General features: G+C 45.3%; 1 protein-coding gene across 4 annotated transcripts in view; it reads right to left on the bottom strand.

The window, feature by feature from the left end:
- The window catches only part of MCF2 (MCF.2 cell line derived transforming sequence), a 72,979-nt gene that overhangs the window by 42,025 nt on the left and 11,565 nt on the right, over positions 1-19,389 (bottom strand). For 3 of the 4 annotated variants that reach the window (XM_048514271.1, XM_048514269.1, XM_048514270.1), the window contains exons 2-4: positions 11,901-11,969; positions 11,100-11,214; positions 5,099-5,189 (exon numbers count right to left, since the gene is read on the bottom strand). In XM_048514271.1, the coding sequence (XP_048370228.1) occupies positions 5,099-5,189; positions 11,100-11,214; positions 11,901-11,969 (275 nt within the window). Of the gene's footprint in view, positions 1-5,098; positions 5,190-11,099; positions 11,215-11,900; positions 11,970-19,389 lie in introns of those variants that run through there. The other variant, XM_048514273.1, reaches the window with a different exon arrangement.

The following is a 19,389-nucleotide window of genomic DNA, read 5'->3' as shown; positions in this document are numbered from 1 at the left end:
GGATGTCATGTTTCAACTGTGCTCTCTAGTTGTTGTAACACAAATGATTGTCACATGACTGGGCACCATTCAGCTACAGTCCATCACTTTTAATCTTATATGAAACTAGCAGCAAAGCCCACTGAAGAAGGAAATGTGTACTTTCCACATGTATTTTTAAATAACCACAATAATTTCCCCCTTTCTGAACAACCTAGAGATGTGAAACACCGTGATTATTGGGGATACAAATTTTTAAAACACTAATAATGCTAAGTGATTATGAAGAGCCAGAGTAGTGCCAGAAATCAGGGTGCCAGAGTTTCAGCCATGAAGCTCACTCTTACCTGGGGTCTGCCATTCATTCTCAGCCTAAATTCTGATCTGGGAAATCCTCTCTCCACAAATTCATCCTCATCGCCACAAATATTCTAGGCAAGTTACTCTTTCAGCACCTCAGTTCCTCATCCCCCACCCTCCAAATCTGGTACTCAAAGGTATACCACGAGCGTACTTAGGAGTTCCTTTAGTTTGAGTTCAGAAAAAGTTGATGGGGGGCGGCCCGGGATATGATAGAGGTTTATAAAATATTTAATGGGGTGCTGAAGGTGGATAGAGGGAACTCAGGGACCATTCATTAAAGCTGATGGATAAATTCAAAACTAATAAAAAGAAATACATCTTTATTACAATGGAGAATTGAATTGTGGTATTCACTACCAGTAGGTGATGTGTTGCCACTACCAAAATAGCTTTAAACATAGACAGATTCATGGAAGACAGGTCCATCAACATTTGCTAGCCACAGTGACATTTTCAGAGACACAGTCTCTGAAACCCATTGCTAGGAGGCAGCATCAAGGGAAGGTCTTAATCTTTATGCCTTATTTGTTGGCCCTCCAGGACAAAGACCTTGGCCACTGTGTAAATAGGATGCTGGAGTAGAAGGACCACTGATCTAATCCAGCAGGGATCTTCTTATGTTCTTACTTAAGTTGAAGACAAAATTAGCCACTTTATTTTCAAAGAACAGCAGGAGAGGCTAAGTTCCATGGAAAACCTCATCTCCTTTGGACACATCCTCTGAGGGTGCCTTCCATTGAGGGAAAGCTCACATCCCAAACTGATGCAGAAATGCTCAGTGGCAGCAGAGGAGTCAAACCAGAGCCCAAGAGACCAAACCACGCTGCCTGTTTCTTCCACCTTCAACAGGTTCTCAAAGAGTAACGCCACACTCTCCAACATTTCTCTGATGAAGATATGTGAACAAAGGTACATCAACACCACCCTTCAGTTGACACCAAAGACCAGAAACTCTGCAACCCGCCTTTCTGGAGGGGCATTCTCTACTCACTGCATCTGGCATTACTTTTCTGTAACGTCTTGCCTTACATAGGATTCTGAAGTAGGCCAGAGTTTTCTTAAAACATTTGTGCAATAGATTGGAGGATCCTACAAAACACAATTGCTTGCTATAAACAACTGCTCAAAGATTCAGATATATTTTATTATTGCTAGGCCGTTAAGGGTGAGGAAAGATGGGAAAATCCGTGATCTCAAAGTGCAGTGCTTACTTGGATGTACACTGGAGTCACCCGATTTAACTTCTACAGGTCAAGGATAAATGCACTAACAAGTAACAAAGGCACCTCCAAAAGGGCAAAAGAGAAACAAAAGAGGGATTGTGGCAGTTATTAAGGTATAGGAACCAGGATGTCAGGGATAATCCTTGAAAAAATAGGAATAGAACGGAGACTAGTTAAGGAATATCCTCTGAGAATCAGCTCGTCCTGGATAAATTTGGCCCTATTTTCCCTGCATAAGAGAAGGCTCCCAAAAGAAAGAAACATTTCTGTTCTATTTCTCTCTTTCAACCCACAAGGACAAATGACCAAAGAAAGACAGAGATACAACTAAGGAATTCAGAAACCATTCACTGAGAACAAAAGACAGCAATTCCCCGAGGGTGTTGCTCTCAGTAAAACCAATAACAACCTGGGGAAAGTCACATTGAAAAGTACTTGAACTGATTATGGCAAATGCAAGAAAATTGCCAGATGAAAAGCAAGTGGCATTCTCTCTCTCTCCCCACCCTCCCTCCTGCAGCTGCTTCAGCAGTCTGTCCTGGAATGCTGCACCGCCAGGGCTGCAGATGCATCAGGGCTGCATTTGAACTGAGAATCTGCTGTGCAAAAAAAAAAAAAGACTGCAGGCGGAACCCTTACCGCATTCCTTCGGCACTTCATCTTGCCTCTTGGGGGACTTGCTTCAGCCATCTCCCTCACGCGCAGGAACCAGCAGCTATCTTGCCCAGCTGTCAATGCAGCATCGGTGAAATATGACCCGTATCTCATGAGGCACTTAAAAATCTCCAAGGATGGCCAGCCACCCTCAAAGCCACTTCTTCCATCGGTACAGCAGCAGCATCACAGAAAAGGGACATGGGGGTGGAGCTCCTTGCTTGCTATCACTTCCACGGTGCTGTGTTAACCCCCTGACAAGTTCTGACAATCACTAATTGCCCAACTCAAACTGGTTAATGGGTAATCTTCTCCTAGTCTGGCTGCAGTGGAGCAGGCGTGGAGCAAAAGCGTGAATGGCTCTTGGCTGTGGTACCCAGGTGGAGCGAGAGAGAAAGAGAGACTCGGTGGCCAAGACAGGCTGTGCATTTTTTAAGGTGGAATGCAGAAGATCTGAAAGCTGGTAAAACATTAGGTTTTTACCCACTGTTTTGTCTCTCACAGGAGTGGTGCAGTGTATTGCTCTTAAGTATCTTCTGTGAAGTTGCAAAATGAACTTCTTTCCAGGCTGAAGTAGCTGAAAAGCTAACTACGCTCACTTAAATGAGCATTTGACAACTGGTGCACTATTAACCATTGAGGGTAGCGCACCTGTTTAGATGGAGGATGCAAAGAGACCCTTTGACTGTTTTGAATGGAAAGTACAGAGTCAAAAACAAAACAAAAAGAGAAGGGCCAAACAAGTTCAAGTGATAAAAGTGTACTGCAAATGATGGTACATAAATATGCAATCTACATAGATAAACATTGAAATTACAATTCACACAGTAAGACTCCAAGGATAATACTAGCCTAGCCTTGGCATATCTTTTTCAGTATTGTATGTAAAAAAAGCTTATCCATATAAGCAACATCCATGTACACCTTCTGCAGAAGACCTCCATACATTGACTGACAGCTGGATGCTCCTCCAAAACCTGCACTCAACTATAGGAAGGAGAATAATCCCAGCAATTAAGTTATCAAGATTGGCTTAATCTTCAGATTGCTAAACTGCCATTTGAATTTGGGGGATAGGATGACAGTCAGAAAAGAAGTTTCACCAACTGAAAGGAATCTAGGACAGCAGGGAAGGGTGGGAGGAGATGAAAGAAGAAATTATGTGGGGAAAGTACTCTTTGAGGGAAATTCCAGATTGCTTTTTTAAGAAGTCAGAACCAGGCTACAAACCTGGACCAGAAATCAATGAGCAGGCAGCCTTTGAGCGATCCGCTAGCTTGGAACAGGACTGTTATTTGCACTTTGCCGAGCTCACTCTGGATAACACCAGATTGCCAACAGCAGGACCATTCTTAGAAGCTATGCTTTCTACAGTAGCTTCATCTATAGACATAAGCCACAACAACACTTATCTCCATTCTGTAAAAAGCTCCGACTCTTAATTGCTGCTAACCAAGCTGTCGCTAGCTCACGGGTCTGCAACCTGCGGCTCTCCAGATGTTCATTGACTACAATTCCCATCATGGACTACAATTCCCATCACGCAGGTTGCAGGCCCCTGATCTATAGACATAAGCAACAACAACACTTATTTCCATTCTGTAAAAAGCTCCGCCTCTTAGTTGCTGCCAACCAAGCTGTCGCTAGCTGCACAAGATCAGGCTAAGTAAACTTCTGTTCATGTTCTTGGTGGTTTCCCAATCCTGGCTATACATTCAACATCTCCATCCCTGTTGGTGCTTGCAAAGCCCAACCCACTGAGGAAAGCACTTAAATGCAAATGCTGTGATTATTTTCCAGTGGGGAGAGTGATTGGCCTACCTTCTCCTGAATGTATATTGTCAACACATTTCCTGTGTCTCAGGCAAAGATCTTTCCTAGCCTTTTAATCCTAGCCTTGGATCAAACTCAGGGTCTTGGATCAAACTTTTTTCCACCTTCGCCAAGCCCGGCGGCTGGCTCCTTTCCTCTCCCAAGCAGACCTAGCCACTGTGATCCACGCAACGGTCACCTCCAGATTGGACTATTGTAACTCGCTCTACGCGGGCCTTCCCTTGCGCCTGATCCGGAGATTGAGGCAACTGGTCCAGTACGCGGTGGCACGCCTACTGATGTGGGTAGCGCTTCTACCTGGGGAACACACATCCAGCCGGTGTTGCGCCAGCTGCACTGGCTCCCAGTAGAGTTCCGGATCATTTTGCAGCTGTGTTGGTGTTGATCTTTAAGGCATCACGCGGTCTGGGACCATCGTGATCTTCTAGGTGACCCAATCACCCCATACCGTCTCCCGTACTGCTATTCTCTCGGGTCAGCTGAGGCCACCATTGGTGGTCCCTGGCCCCTCATCGATACCTCCACACGGGCCAGGGCCTTTACTTGGCTCTCGGCCCCCGCCTGGTGGAAAGCTCTCCATGAGTTGTCCTGGTCCACTGCTATGGGACCCTTGGCGAAGTTCCGCAGGGCTGGCCTGCAAGGCATCGGAGTTGTTCGCTCCGGGCCTTTGGAGGAACTGGCCGCTGATGTGGTGCCCCCTTCCCTGTTTGGCCCTCGCCCGACCCGGACAATTGGGTCATTGTCATCTAGCGAGACCACCATGCCTCCCCTGGGGTGGGGGGTGGGGAGGGAATCTTAAAATTAAGATGTTGGGCCCATTTATATTTTTACTCTTCTGATAATTGTGGTTAACTGTTGCTGCTTTTAATGTTTTATTTACTTATACTATTGTTTTTACCTGTTGTACACCGCCCAGAGCCCTTCAGGAATGGGGCGGTATAAAAGTTCCAAAAATAAATAAAAATAAATAAATAAATAAACTCAAGGTCTTCTGTTTCCAACCTGCCACTTCCCCATCAAGCCTCTAAAATTACCAAAAGACTTACTGCAATTCGTTGGAGGGTCATTTTGACGGATGTCCATGTATCCAGCCTTCTGTCCAGAATAAGGATAAATTTGGTGCCAGATTCACGTTGACTATAATGGAAGAGAATAGTGGAGAGATAGACTATAGACATTGCACTACATAAGCTACAAAATTGATGAGATTCGAGTGCAACAGCACCTTAGAGACCAACAAGATTTTGGGGGGTATAAGCTTTCAAAAGTTAAAGCTCCCTTTGCCAGATGCTACTTAATAGACCAGGGGTACCTTGTTTTTCCGATAATCCAGGAACTACACCCTGTCAGCTTCGTCAGCATGGCCAATTGGCCATGCTGGTAGGAGCTGATGGGAATTGTAGTTCCTGAACATCTGGAGAGCCGCAGGTTCCCTACCCCTGTAATAGACCATCTTTAAGACGTCATTGGAAGATACCCTTGTGTGTCTGTAGAATATTGTTTAGTGTACACTAGGATTCAGTGATTATTGAAAACTATCAAGAAATAAAAGGTGATTTATGAGAGAATTCTGTTCAGGTGCCTTTTCTACACAATTCTATTATAACTAACAGCCTGCAGGTTGTGCTACTCCATTTTTTTCTGCTTGTCTTACAAACTCCAGGTGAGGCCTGGAGTTCTCCTGGAATCTACAGACTGCAAAGATCAGTTTGCCTGGTGGGAATGGCAGCTTCAGAGGGTGGATTGACATACTCTGCCTTCCTCGGGCACTACTCTCAAGTCTTCAGGAATTTCCAAAATGGAATTGGCAACCCTAGAACATACCCAGGAAAACCACATTGTGCAGTTAGGCATTCACGAGTAGAGGTTTCAACCAACATCTCACAGTTGTACATTGACACTCTTAACCATTTCACCACACTGACTACCTAAAATTGCCTGAGACCAATTGAAGCATCATATGAAATCGCACCCCAACAAATCCATCCTCAAATTAACACATGCTCATCTGTCACACTAAGTCAGGCAGGGAGTGTGGAGAATATTGCATGAAGGCCTGCAGGAATTTAACACTGGCCGGTTTTACATGTTGAAATTGCTCCGTGGCTTATCCAGGGAACATACCTGCTGTGGGGCTTCTCACTCTGCTTGTAGTTCCCCACTGGTGAGGGAAGCCCCGAATGGTTCCCCACAAGCCCAGGGCTTTCCCATAAACACCGCAAGCTCTTCGGCAGTCTTCTTCATGCATGCGTGGGCAGCCTCTGTTTCCTGCGTTCGGATTGGCTGGCTGAATCTTGCCCCATTCCCCCCACTCCTATTCACTATTTTAGTTTTAAATGACTCTGAACACAATACAGGCACTGAGATTTGGCACCCTCTCCTCCCCCGGCCCCAGTGTAAAAACCTTGCATGTGTGACGGGATTGCTGTCCTCCACCCCCACCCCTGTCTAAAATCTAAATCTAAAATCCTTGTGTGTGCGAGAGAATCGCTGCCCTCCCATTTGCTGCGCCTGTGCACGCCACTTTTCTGCCCAAGGTTTCTCTATCCTTTCTAAAAACCAAGGTTTCTCCCTCTATTTTTTCACTGCAGGGTGGAGGGAGGCGCTGATTCTCAGCACCTGTACATTGGCAGGGTGGGCCAGAGTTGTGAGGCGGGAAAACTGGTCCCGGTTCTGCTACAGAGGAGTTTTGCATGGCGGTGGATGGAGTAACAAAGGGGCATTTAAAAATAACCTCAACCTTTGCAGTTCAGGAAATTCGTGGAGCAAAGACAATGCTGCAGGGCAGCTCCGGGGCTGAAACGTGGCAGCCACGCTGCAGCACTGGGGACAGTGCAAAACTTCCAATTGCATCAGGGCATTCCCTGTGCCAACAGAGGAGCAATTTCAGCATGCAAAATCGGCCTATGTGACTGGAAAGCCAATCATGAGCTTGAATTCTTGGGGTGCTCATGTTAACTTTTTGCCTGCCCCTGCAATGTGGGCTTGGCCTTCCTAGCGAAACCAACTCCGTTTCATGTACAAACTCATAACACACACCCTAATCCTTCCCAACTTACTTAACTATTCTTGCCAAAACTGACATTCAGGGAAATTACTTCCCAATCCATTCATCAGACAATTAATTAGTGGGTGTCTTGGAAGATGCATTCACAAACAACATTGCCTGGAGGTCGGCCTCCAAACTCAATCATATGATGCACATTTTAGGCAACCACTGAATGCCTTTGCCGTTCCAATTCAAGGACATGTGAACAGGAATAAGCAGAAAACAGCACGTGCCAAGTAGGGACTTGCCCAAACCTGAAGCTGTGGGAATAACCTGACTCACCCTTGGTTACCAGCAACATTTGGATGCCATGAAAATGTTTCTATCATTAGCTAGCATAACAAAGAGGAAACTGTAGCATGGTGGCTTAACAGACCACACTAGAAAACGGGCAACTCCTGCTTTCTCAATTCTGCTCTGAGTTCACTCCTATTTCAGCCTTAGCCAATTCTTCTGCAACATGGGCATGGCACTGTAGCCTTTTGTACATGGTTGTAGATTCCATAGGCAGGAATTACATCGTGGAATACTAGTGGTCTACCACTCATCCTCCTGCATCAAAGGCACGGGAGACCCCTGGAAGTTCATAGGAAAGCCACACTTCTTCATTAAGATCACTATTGACCCACAGGAGAAAGGAAGCATGGGGGCATGGAGGCTGAAAGAACAAATAACTCCCCCTCTTTGCTCTGATACTTTTCTCCCTCCCCCATAATATTTATTCAAAGGTCCTTTCCTAGGACCAGCAGTGAACATCCCTTCTTGGAGCTCAACTCTGCATTAAGAACTACACAAACTGCATACAAAGCACCCATTTCCCAAGAATGCTTATGGCCAAACTGAATTGATTTAATCTCTCAACAATTGGAGAGCACCCCTCTCCCCACTCCTACTCCCAGCTCCCTTCTTAAGCTGTTCCTTGGATGCAGGACACTTTATTGCCCTTGTACATGTGCATAAGTATGTATCTATATCTATAGGTTGGCTGAATTTTCACTTCACACATTCAATGGAGTGGGCTCCAGACCACAGGCATTTCTGCCACAATAAATACTACAATTAAAAGTGCCAGAAGACTATTGTGGTTTCGGCTGCAACAGACTAAGCCAGCTGAACCCCACTGCCGTCTCCAAGAATTCTTTTTTCCCCCAAAGGGACATAATAAATCTTTAAATGAATGTGGTTTCTTTGAGAAACTCTGACATCGCTATTGCCACCCTTGGCCTCTTCTAAGGTGTAGTGGGTTAGCTCTCAGATCCTCCTTGGGTGTACACGCTAGCAATACCAGGCTGGAGCTCCACTGTGTCATAAAAAGGTGGAGCTTATTATTATTACATACATAGCCTTTATTGGCACATAAAAGGAGGAGCTGGAGGAAGTGGTTTTAGCTGAAAATGAATTTTAGTGTATAGAGAGCCCAAATATTCTTCCTTGCTTTCAGAGTACCAGGCCTCAGTAGGAGGATCATAAACAACTATCATAGCCAAGCTCACAATTCATACTGCCGCCACCCCTGAGAGTCTGCAGGAAGGCAGTGGAAAGAATCCACTAAACTGTAACGTAGCACCCAGAAAAGAGCTGAGGACACAAAAAATTGTAGCCAAACCCTGATGACGAACCACTGGTGACCATTCAGAATAAAGCATTAGCTAGACTGTAGGTCAGTGGTGGCAAACCTGTGGCGCTCCAGATGTTCATGGACTACAATTCCCATCAGCCCCTTCCAGCATGGCCAATTGGCCTGAGCCTTCGGGGAGGGCAGTATATAAATGTAACAAACAAACAAACAAGTAAGTAAGTAAGTAAGTAAGTAAGTAAGTAAGTAAGTAAGTAAGTAAGTAAGTAAGTAAGTAAATAAATAAATAAATAAATAAATAGAGTGCCACGGGTTCACCACCACTGCTGTAGGTACTGTCCTAAGAAGAACTATATTGCTCCAAGTCCACTGAAATTAATGATCTTACAAGGGTATAGTTCTAATAAGGATTGCGCTGAAAAAGTAGTAAATCACTGAACATAAAACATAATTTGCAGGTTCAAGGCATGTCCCTCAAATCCAGCAACATCTTGCCGACTAGCAGTTCAAAGGGACATCAGCCCTCCTGTTCAGTTTACATTCAGATACAGTGCATCTGAATATGGAGGTTCCATTTAGACTTCACAGCAATGGTGAATAGGCCTCAAATCAAATATTTTCTTATGGGTACCTAGTCTTGGATTTCAATGCTGATACTTTTGAAGCACAATGCTGATACTTTTGAGCAGCAAATTATCAAAGCAGAATCAATGAAGGTGAAGGAAGAGGAATGTAGGAAGAAGAAGCAAAGCTTGAAGTACAACATATTTCTAAGCATCTTTCGGCTGCATACTGTTCAACCTGCTGGGGAAGTATCAAACAGGTGAATGGGGATGATTATACACTGGTGCTCTGCCCTACAGTTAAGGGTACATTTCCTTTGGGGCAGAGTTTTCATTGCAGACATGCTCAGACTTATGGCACGGCAGATCCCAAAAGCCCCACAATTTCTGAGAATGGGCAAACATAAATGTTCTCCCTGGCTTTGGGGTTTCTGCTCCTCTCAGTCTTCTCTCGTCAACTCCTTGCAAGCATTTCTGGGGAATCAACAGCCAACTTTTCTTAAAAAATGAAAATTCACACTAACAAACCATCGCAGTTGTGATGGCTCAATAAAACAATTTATAAATTTTAAGTTTTTTTTTAAAAAAGAAAGTGGCAATCTTGCGATTGACTGGGAGTGACCCAGGAGTGGGGGCAGGCAAGCCACGCAGCAGGCAGTGTGGCACTTCCTCAGACAGAACCAGAGCAATGTGAGGAGACCCCACTGCAAGTCCACCACAGAGTGAAGAGCCTTGAAGAAAACGCTCCATGCATAATAAGTCTGGGTCTGTTCCATCAGTAAAATTGGATCATGATTATTTTCTTTCCCTGGGATAACTTATGCTGGTCCTTTTTCGTAGATCCAGCATTTAGAGTTTATACATGGATAACTTAAATAAACCAATGTTTAAATTTAATTGCGAATTTGATAATATTTGCAAGTGAAATAAGTAAACAAAATCTAAACTGCTATTTGTACAGTTAAGATTACCCACACACTGTTTAAAAGAATGTTGAACTAGGATCTGGGAGTCTCAAGTTCGAATCCCCACTCCGCCATGGAAGCTTGCTGGGTGACCTTGGGCAAGCCATACATGCTTAGCCTAATCTACACCACAGGGGGATGTGAGGATAAAATGGAAATGGGGAGAATGTTGTAAGCCTCTTTGGACCCCATAGGATAGAGAAGTGAGCAGGGGCGTATCTGCCAGAGGGACATGGAGTCAATTGACTCTGGGCGCCACTCATTAGGTCACAAGGGGGCACAAAATCGCCCTCACACCCCTCCTGTAGAGAGGCAACCCGCCTGGGCTGGTAGCCTGCCACAGGCCTGCCGGGCACCCCTCTGCCCGGCTCCACCAGGCCCTGCCCCACCAGGCTGCCTAAGACTACTGCTGCCCTCCTCTGCCAACTGAGGTAAGTGGGGTGCTGGGGAGGGGGGTGTTGCCCCAGGATTCACCTTTTCTCAGTAACACCTCTGGAAGTGAGGCATAAATGAAGTAAATAAATAAATACAAATTTCCACAGAAGCTCTGGTTTTATTGTCAAATGTCATTGTGTTAAGATGATCAGCTGTCCTGTCCTAAGCACCCGAAGGGTCCAAAATTCCCACAGTTCAGAATTTTTTGCTGCTTGCTATGTATCAACGTGTTACCTGCTGCTGTGAGGCAGATGCCACATCTTATGCAAAGCAAATAGGGTAGGGACTTCACAAACTCTGCGTCATATTTAACTCACAAGAGGGATACCACCCCAGTCGAAACTCTTGTTCTCGTAACTAGCTTGGAAGCTGGCACGAATGCAGAACGCTAAGATTACATAATAGCTTGATAGCAGCCCCATATTATGCCTGAATGCCAGCCAGAGGAAAAATTTGTACCTTGGGATCCAAGTTAAGTAGGTTAAAATTTTTGTTAAGACCTCCTCGGGCACTTGGTTGAAGTTGGAATTTTCAGGAAATGTTATAATCCAGTCATTGTCCTTCCCTCGCCCACCTAAACAGGACAAAAAAGGAATTGGGGGGGAATAAGCAGAGGCAAGGGCAATCAGAGAAGAAACAAGACAAAAAATGAAAGCATTTCACACAGATCAGGGTAATAAGTTTTTTTTTTTTTACTGAATCAGGACATGGATCTATCTAGCTCAGGACTGATTTTACTGAACTTGATTTTTCTGAACCAGGGCATGGCTCTATCTAGCTCAGAACGGTATGCTCTCAATGGTAGCAGATCTCAAAGATCTCAAGTAAAAAACGATCAACACTTCCACCCAGAGATTTTTTTTAAGTGGAGACATCCAGGATTCAAATTTAGAGTTTCCATATGCAAAGCAGACACTCAACTGCTGAGTGGCAGCCCTTATAAAGCTGTCTTATACTGCCTCATGCTATGGGTCCATCTGGTTTAGTCTCTGTCCCCTCTGGTAGTGACTCTCTTGGATAAAATTTCTACCCAAGATCCTTTGACCAGAAACTGAACTTGCTACCTTCTGTATGCAGAGCAGATGTTGCAGCCTATGACAATAATCAAAGGGGAGGCATCTGATTACACTGCTGCTTACCACATGTTTACATTCTGCATGTGTACCTCTGACCCCAAGAACAGCAGAGGACAGAATTTTAATAACAACAAAAAGTCAGTGAGTTTGCAATGGGGATGCAAGAAACGTTTGCCACACTCACCAGAAAGGAAAGCTAATTTTTTCTTCAAGTCATCAGCAATGTCCCTTGCCTGAGTTGGGAGAGTGGTTCCTAACAGAAGCAAAAAATGAAATGTGGAAGTTAATCATAGTGAAGCCCAAACCCAAACCCAAACCATAGTTCTTTCCTTTGACTCTTACTTCCTTTCTCTCCACCAAGGATGTCAAGTGCACACAAGCAGAAGAAGAAGAGTTTGGATATACACCCCACCTTTCTCTCCTGTAAGGAGACTCAAGGTGGCTTACAAGCTCCTTTCCCTTCCTCTCCCCACAAGAGACGAGACGTGAGGTAGGTGGGGCTAAGAGAGTTCTGAAGAATGTGACTAGCCCAAGGTCACCCAGCAGGAATGTAGGAGTGCGGAAACACATCTGGTTCACCAGATAAGCCTCTGCCACTCAGGTAAAGGAGTGGGGAATCAAACCCTGTGCCACTCAAGTGGAGGAGTAGGGAATCCATATTAGAATCCACCTGCTGTGAACCATTACACCACTCTGGCTCTCCTTCACATTCAACATTACACTACATGTACAATGGAAGGACGGCAAGCACACCTAGATCCTCCTAATTTACACAATCACAACATCATCCGAAAAAGGGCAAAGTACAGATTGCTACACACCAACCAGAACCCTGAAAAACCAAGGAACGTAGAGAAGCTAAATGTGCATGCAAAATTCACCATTACCCATTTCAGAAAACATGACAGTCACATGTATCAAGACATTCTTGGATAGCACACACTCCTAACAGTATGGTTGACAGTATGGTTCCTGTATGTACATCTCTAAAAAGGACTAGTGAACACACATGTGTAGGTGTACATGGAGACCTAGGTTTGTTGGACTGTAGATATATATAATCCTTGTATACTGTTAGAAATCTCATACCAGTGAACAGCATTCTCTATTGCACTGGCAAGCTTACATGCACACAGACTGTGTACACATAGTGGAGTCAACCAATGTAGATGAAGGGAAGGGTAAAGTACCACAGTCTTTCTCCCAAGTACAGGGTCAAAAAGATTGGAGATTGCTGCTCTACACTGTGTATTATATCCTTAAGCACCTGCTTTTCAAGTCAAAAGTAATTTGGTTGTGGTGGGTTTTCCAGGCTGTGTGGCCATGGTCTGGTGGATCTTGTTCCAGACCACCAAGCCCCACCAGACCACGGCCACACAGCCCGGAAAACCCACCACAACCAGTTGACTCCGGTCATGAAAGCCTTCGACAATACATCAAAAGTAATTTGTTTTCTGTTATTCAGTCATTTTGTCTCTTATCCACCTTCGCTGGTACCCCTTTCCCATTTCTTCCACTACACTTAGAACCTTCCCATTTGAGACAGTGTGAAGTTCTTTCAGATTCCCTTCTTTAATAAGCCTGTTTTCAATGACGTCTACTCTACTTTTTCTTCGACCCTGCATTCTACATTTAACTTTCTGTCAAGTTTATTTTTCTCTAGCTATCTTCTTCTGCTCTCCATTATCTACTCTCGACCCATCTGGGTCTCTTGCCCCTTGACTTCCCTTCCACCCCAGAGCCTCTTCTCAGTCCTTTGTGAGGTTTTCACCCCGGCCAAATTGACAATGCCCCATCCTTCACAAGCTTGACAGCAAATTGTTCACTTCATCCCATGCTATCACACCAACTCAACCACTCAGCACTGGAGGCTACACAGCCTTAAGTACATGGTAATATACCAGTGATGGCGAACCTTTTTGAGACCGAGTGCCCAAACTGCAAGCCAAAACCCACTTATTTATTGCAAAGTGCCAACACGGCAATTTAACCTGAATACTGAGGTTTTAGTTAAGAAAAAATGGTTGGTTCTGAGGCCTGGGTTACTCGGGAGTAAGCTTGGGGGTGGCTTTGCTTTGAAGCAACCATGCAACTCTTCAAACGGGTGAATCACAACCCTAGGAGGGTTTACTCAGAAGCAAGCCCCATTGCCAGCAACCGAGATTACTCCCAGGTAAAGGATTGCACTTTAGTTCTTTGCATGAAAATCAGTGGAGTTTAACAGGGCTTAACAGGGTTACCTACACTGCTTCCCCAGAACTAGGTCTTAGGTTTAATGCTAATAATTGAGCCCAGCAGCCGAGGCCAGCCTAGATGTGTGTGTGGGGGGGCGTGATTTTCCACCCCCCACATGATGAACTCTGTTTGTGCGTGCCCACAGAGAGGGCTCTGAGTGCCACCTCTGGCACCCGTGCCATAGGTTCGCCATCACTGTAATATACCATTTCTATTATTAAACCCGAGGTCTCAGTGCCCCGAAGAAAAAGGCACTTCATATCAGAACCAGCAGTCACTAAGCAATGTAGTCACTGAAACACCATGAACTGTCATCATTACTTGGCATAATCAAACAATATTTATGATATTTTGATATGAATGGCTCCTAGAGAACAGCAAACAAGCCACACTTGTCTATGCAAAGCTCTTTTTACTGCTGTGAAGGGACAAAATGTTCTTATTAATTATTCTCTGTGATCGAGGTTGATGGGAAAACTAAAACTATCACTAGGAAGCCCACTGCTCTTAATTAAGGTGAACAAAAACATAGGAAAAGAAATGGAGGTAGGACCTCAAATAACAAGCTACAATCTATATTCCAAGATCCTTGCAATGACTACTCAGTTCTGGGTGCCACAATTCAAGAAAGATATTGACAAGCTGAAGAGTGTCCGGGGTGTGTGTGTGGGTGTGTGTGTGGGGGTGTGTGTGTGGGGGTGTGTGTGTGTGCGTGTGTGTGTGTGTGTGCATGCGTGCGTGTGTGCGTGTGTCTGTCCAAAATGTAGAAGGTCCGGAATCCATGCCCTAGGGAGCTGGGTATGTTTAGTCTGGAGAAGAGAAGGTTAAAGGCTCACATAATAGCTAAGTTTAACTGTTTGAAGGGATATCATGTTGAAGATGGAGCAAGCTTGTTCTCTGCTGCTCCAGAGACTAGGACTTGGAGTAATGGAGAAAATGGCTGCTTTGGAGAGGGAATTACGACAGGCAGCCCAATCCAGAGGGAGGGAGGAAAGAACAATCTGGAAGCAGTGTGGGCCTGCGCCAATCTGTTTGCCTACCCGCTGGTGTAGGTGGCCCCTATGCCAGCGGGGAGGGTAAACAGGGCTGCGGAGTTGTCTGGTGCCTAACTTGGAAGAGGCTGCTACCTCAGAGTTGTGCCAGAATATCTGTAGATGCTGGCGCAGCTAGAGTCAGGCTAGGGGCATTTCTCCAGACTTTTGGGCAGGGGAAGGTCCCCAGCGCAGGTCTCCGACCTTTTGGGTAGCCTAAGTCCATTTTCACCAATGGGGGTTGTTCAGACTGCCAGGGATTCTCTGTTTTGTGCTGCCTCCCTGTGGCACCTGGAAGCCCTTTGGAGGCAGCATAGCTTCACCAGCCAGCACAGTCTCTGGAATGGGTTGTGAGTGTTGGGGACTTAGCAAGAAACCACAAGAAATCTACAGGATGGTGAATGTCCCAGTAGCCATTTGCTTGTGGTCATCTATGACGAATCACAAATCTCCCCCAGATAACCAAGCAAGGAAGATTTTGCAACCTTACAAGCGTACCATTTTTTCTATTTTTCAGATATTTGATCTACAAATACTTAATGTAAATATGTGTCTGTGGGAGGGCATTAGTTATTATCTGAAGCTCAGTAAGCAAGGAAAGTATGGGTCAGTAAAAGGTTAGTTATAGAGTTAGTCAAATGTGTCTATTAGATGCGCAACATGTGCTTTAGGCTGGCTTTTTTGTTAGAGAAGAGGGACAATTCACTGCCAGCTCTTGATCCTTTCCCCCTTCTCAGCCCACGCCATCTGCAAACAGCAGACGCGCAACACACCTGTCGGGCCAACAAGGAAAACCCATTAATTTATTTGATACTGATCAACTGTTCTTTGTTGAGTACAGTCCCAATTGTATTTGATGTATAAAGGAACAGAGGAGGGCTTTGTCAAAGGGTAGAATTACTACCTGGGAAATCTAAGGGAGCCAGAAATGGACTAAAAGGAGAGATCAGCATTTGCCTTGTTGTCATTCATCAAAGAGGTACTCTGGCCTACATTTTCCAAATGCTAACACTGAAAAGACTATATAAAGCTAGCACTGCCAGGTCCCCCCAACTACTGGCAAGGGATGAGAGTGTGTAGAGTTGCCAAATCCAGGTTGTGAAACTCTAAGACAGATGTGTCCAACTCTGGTGCTTCAGATGTTCATGGACTACAATTCCCCTGCTCTAGGAGATTTGGGGATGGAACTTGGGAGGGTAGGAGTCTTAGTGGTGTACAATGCCTTACAGTTTACCTTCCGAAGCATCAATTTTCTCCAGGAGAACTGACCTCTGTAGACTGGAGATTAGTTGGAATTTGGAGGAATCACCCAATCCCATCTGGAGGTTGAAATCCCTATACAGAGCTGTTATTCAAAGTCAGGCTGTTGGTCTACACAGAATAGAATTGTCTATTCTGACTGACAAAGGCTTTCCTGTTGTTCTATCAGATTTTTTCAATCTTGTCCTTCCTCCAAAGAACTCATGACATGTACATGGTTCCCTCCCTGCTCACAACAATCCTGTGAGGTAGGACAGGGTACAAGACAGTAACCAACCCAAAGTCACCAAGTAGTAGGGTTGCCAGGGCCAGGTTGGGAAATACCACCCAATTTGGGGGGTGAAGCCTGCGGAGGGTGGGGTTTGGAGGGGGGAGGAACTTCAACGGGGCATAATGCCATAGAGTCCACCTTCCAAAGCAGCCATTTTCTACAAGTGAATCGATCTCTGTCGCCTGGAGATAAGTTATAGTAGCACCAGAACTCCAGCTACCAACTGGAGGTTATCAGCCTTACCAAGAAGGAAAGCAGGATCTCAGATCTCCCTGGGCGTAATCTGATATTTTAACTGCTGTACCACACTGGCAGTCTCTGTGATTACAATCATTTAGTAACACTAGCATGCAATGTCTGCCTCAGAAGTATATGTAAATAGTGAGTGGCTCACATATGCAAACCACAACTAAGCTTGCCAACTGGACAGAAAAAAAATGCCTTGTCCCCTTAGTAGATGTTTAATAAGTTGGACACTTGAAGTTTTTCATGGCATAAAGTTAGTTAACATGTACTTTCCGCATACAGGTCCATATTAAGGATCCTTAATATAAAGTTGTGAATGCATACAATTAGGCTGCTGGCCAACTTGCACCCATTTCTGCAAAACATCAAGTGCCGACTGCTAATTCACATCTCAGTGACCATTATTAGGGCTGATAAAAACAAGCATGAGCACACACTCATACACCACACACCACACCCACCCCCACACACGGCATTAAAGCAATCATTCAAATCAAACAACTATATGCTGCCAAATATTCCCTCTTTTGATCAGCCAGCCAATCCTGGAACATCCAGGTGTCTCAACAATTAATACTCTCTTGTAATAGCAGCTTTAAGCTCCAAAATAAGATTGGTAATTATTCTCTCTCTCTCACACACACACACACACAAAATCCTCCTAATACTCTAATGGTTTTTCATCCTTAAGGCAGTGTGTTCTTAATTACAGAAAGTGAAAATACATTTTCATTAGTGGTAAAGGTTAGATCCTTGAACTGTTGCCACTTATGGCTAGGTGGGAACGGAGACATAATGAAAGAGCAAGACCACAATTGTTTAAAGAAGTTAATGACATTTGGACTATTCAAAAGGAACGAAAAGATTCCTAAAAGTTCTTCAAGTATCAGATTATCGACTTCCTCATTTTGCGTCAAAGAACACATTAGATGGAGCATCAGCAACCAGTCTTTTGATGTCTCATTGAACGTCCCCCCCCCCCACAAAGGCACTGCAGAAAGAGGGAGGGGATATATGGATCAGGACCCTCACACTAAGGCAGTGAGTGGGAGAAGGAGGATTAAATTCTTCCATTTCAAACCCCTGTGGGTTGAAGTGGGAAGAATGTTGAACTAAAAGGAGATTATTCAACTGCTCCCACCGCCAGGAAGCTCAGTGGGTGATCTTGGGGCAGAATGATTCACCTCACACGATTGTTTTCAGGATATGATGGAGAAGACCCCAGCAGGCTGTTCTGGGCTCCTTGGAAATGATATTTTTGTTACTCATCTTGGGCCTTGAGATACACCAAACCAAGCATAAAAATACCTTTGCCTTCTTTATAACTGTTCTACATACTGCCTTTCTTTCCTGAGATAACAGCCAGGCTTGAGATGAGATCTGGACTACACAGTGTGAAGTGTGCACATATATACATACATAAAAGAGCTCCTGCACAAAAACAAAAACTTCCTCTCAAGAAAGTTCTAGCCCAGGGGTAGGGAACCTGCGGCTCGAGAGCCGCATGCGGCTCTTCTGCCCTTGCACTGCGGCTCCACAAGCCAAGCTGCCGGCCCCATCCTTGCCCACCCTGCAGGCAGCAGGGCAGGCGCATCAACTGCCCACGGCCGGCTGCGCTGTGCTGCGGGCTTCCCCTCTAGCCCGCCCCATTAGAATGGGGCGGGCGCTTTCCCAGCGGCCGGCAAGGCCGAGCCGCCGGCTTCATCCTTGCCTGCCCTGCGAGAATCAGCAGGCCGAGGAAGCACCAATTGCTCTCGCGGCCGAGCTGGACCGCGACCGTGGAGCTTCCCCTCTTTCATGCCTGCACCCCCCCGCTTTGAGCGAGGGTGAGCGCTCTCCAGCGGCTGGCGAGGCTGAGCTGCTGGTCTGCTATCCTGCCCTCTCCTACAGGCAGCAGAGGCTGGACGCGCATCCACGCAAGCTTCTCAGAATGAGGAAGAGTAAAAGGTAAAGGCCCACTTTATATACAGTGTTATCTTTATTTTAAATGTCAAAAATTATTTGTGGCTCCAAGTGTTTTCTTTTCTCGTGGAAAATGGGTCCAAATGGCTCTTTGAGTGTTAAAGGTTCCCTACCCCTGTTCTAGCCTCACTTCCTGACCTATTCTTACAGGATATATATTTTTTCTTTGCATGATAAAGAACTGGATCATGCAATGGCCAACCTACTGTCTCAGTTGGGTAGGCCCAGATACAAGTGGACTATCTCTCCTGCTATGTGCGGCTCTGTCTTTAATTGATGTGCTTGCTGTCATTTGCCTAAGCTTGTTTTTAGGCCTAATGGTAATAATGGTCCATCTCGATCAGCTGCCTCCATCACTAACTAGTCTGGAAGAAACACAATATCTTGATCCTTTGCTTACCATTACACATCAAATTGCGGGGCGGGGCGGGGCGGGGCACACACAATCTTTTATTACTACCATGGAAAAAGAACTTGGATGCTACAAGGGCCTTTAATCTATATTCAGGGATCTGGGCTATTTCTCTTGCAAGGGGCTTTCTCCTCCTCCATGCCACAGATATGCTTCCATTCCAATTCGCCAAAGCAGAGTAAATTGTGGAGGCAGTGGCCCGCCAGCAGTGAGAATACCAGGGCAGGGTGCATTTGTTCATCGCCGGAGGCTTCCA

The sequence above is a fragment of the Sphaerodactylus townsendi genome, linkage group LG13, assembly GCF_021028975.2.
Source record: "Sphaerodactylus townsendi isolate TG3544 linkage group LG13, MPM_Stown_v2.3, whole genome shotgun sequence".
Taxonomy (NCBI): Eukaryota; Metazoa; Chordata; class Lepidosauria; order Squamata; family Sphaerodactylidae; genus Sphaerodactylus; species Sphaerodactylus townsendi.
Note: the sequence above shows the minus strand (reverse complement) of the source record. Positions and strands in the feature narration are given on the sequence as shown.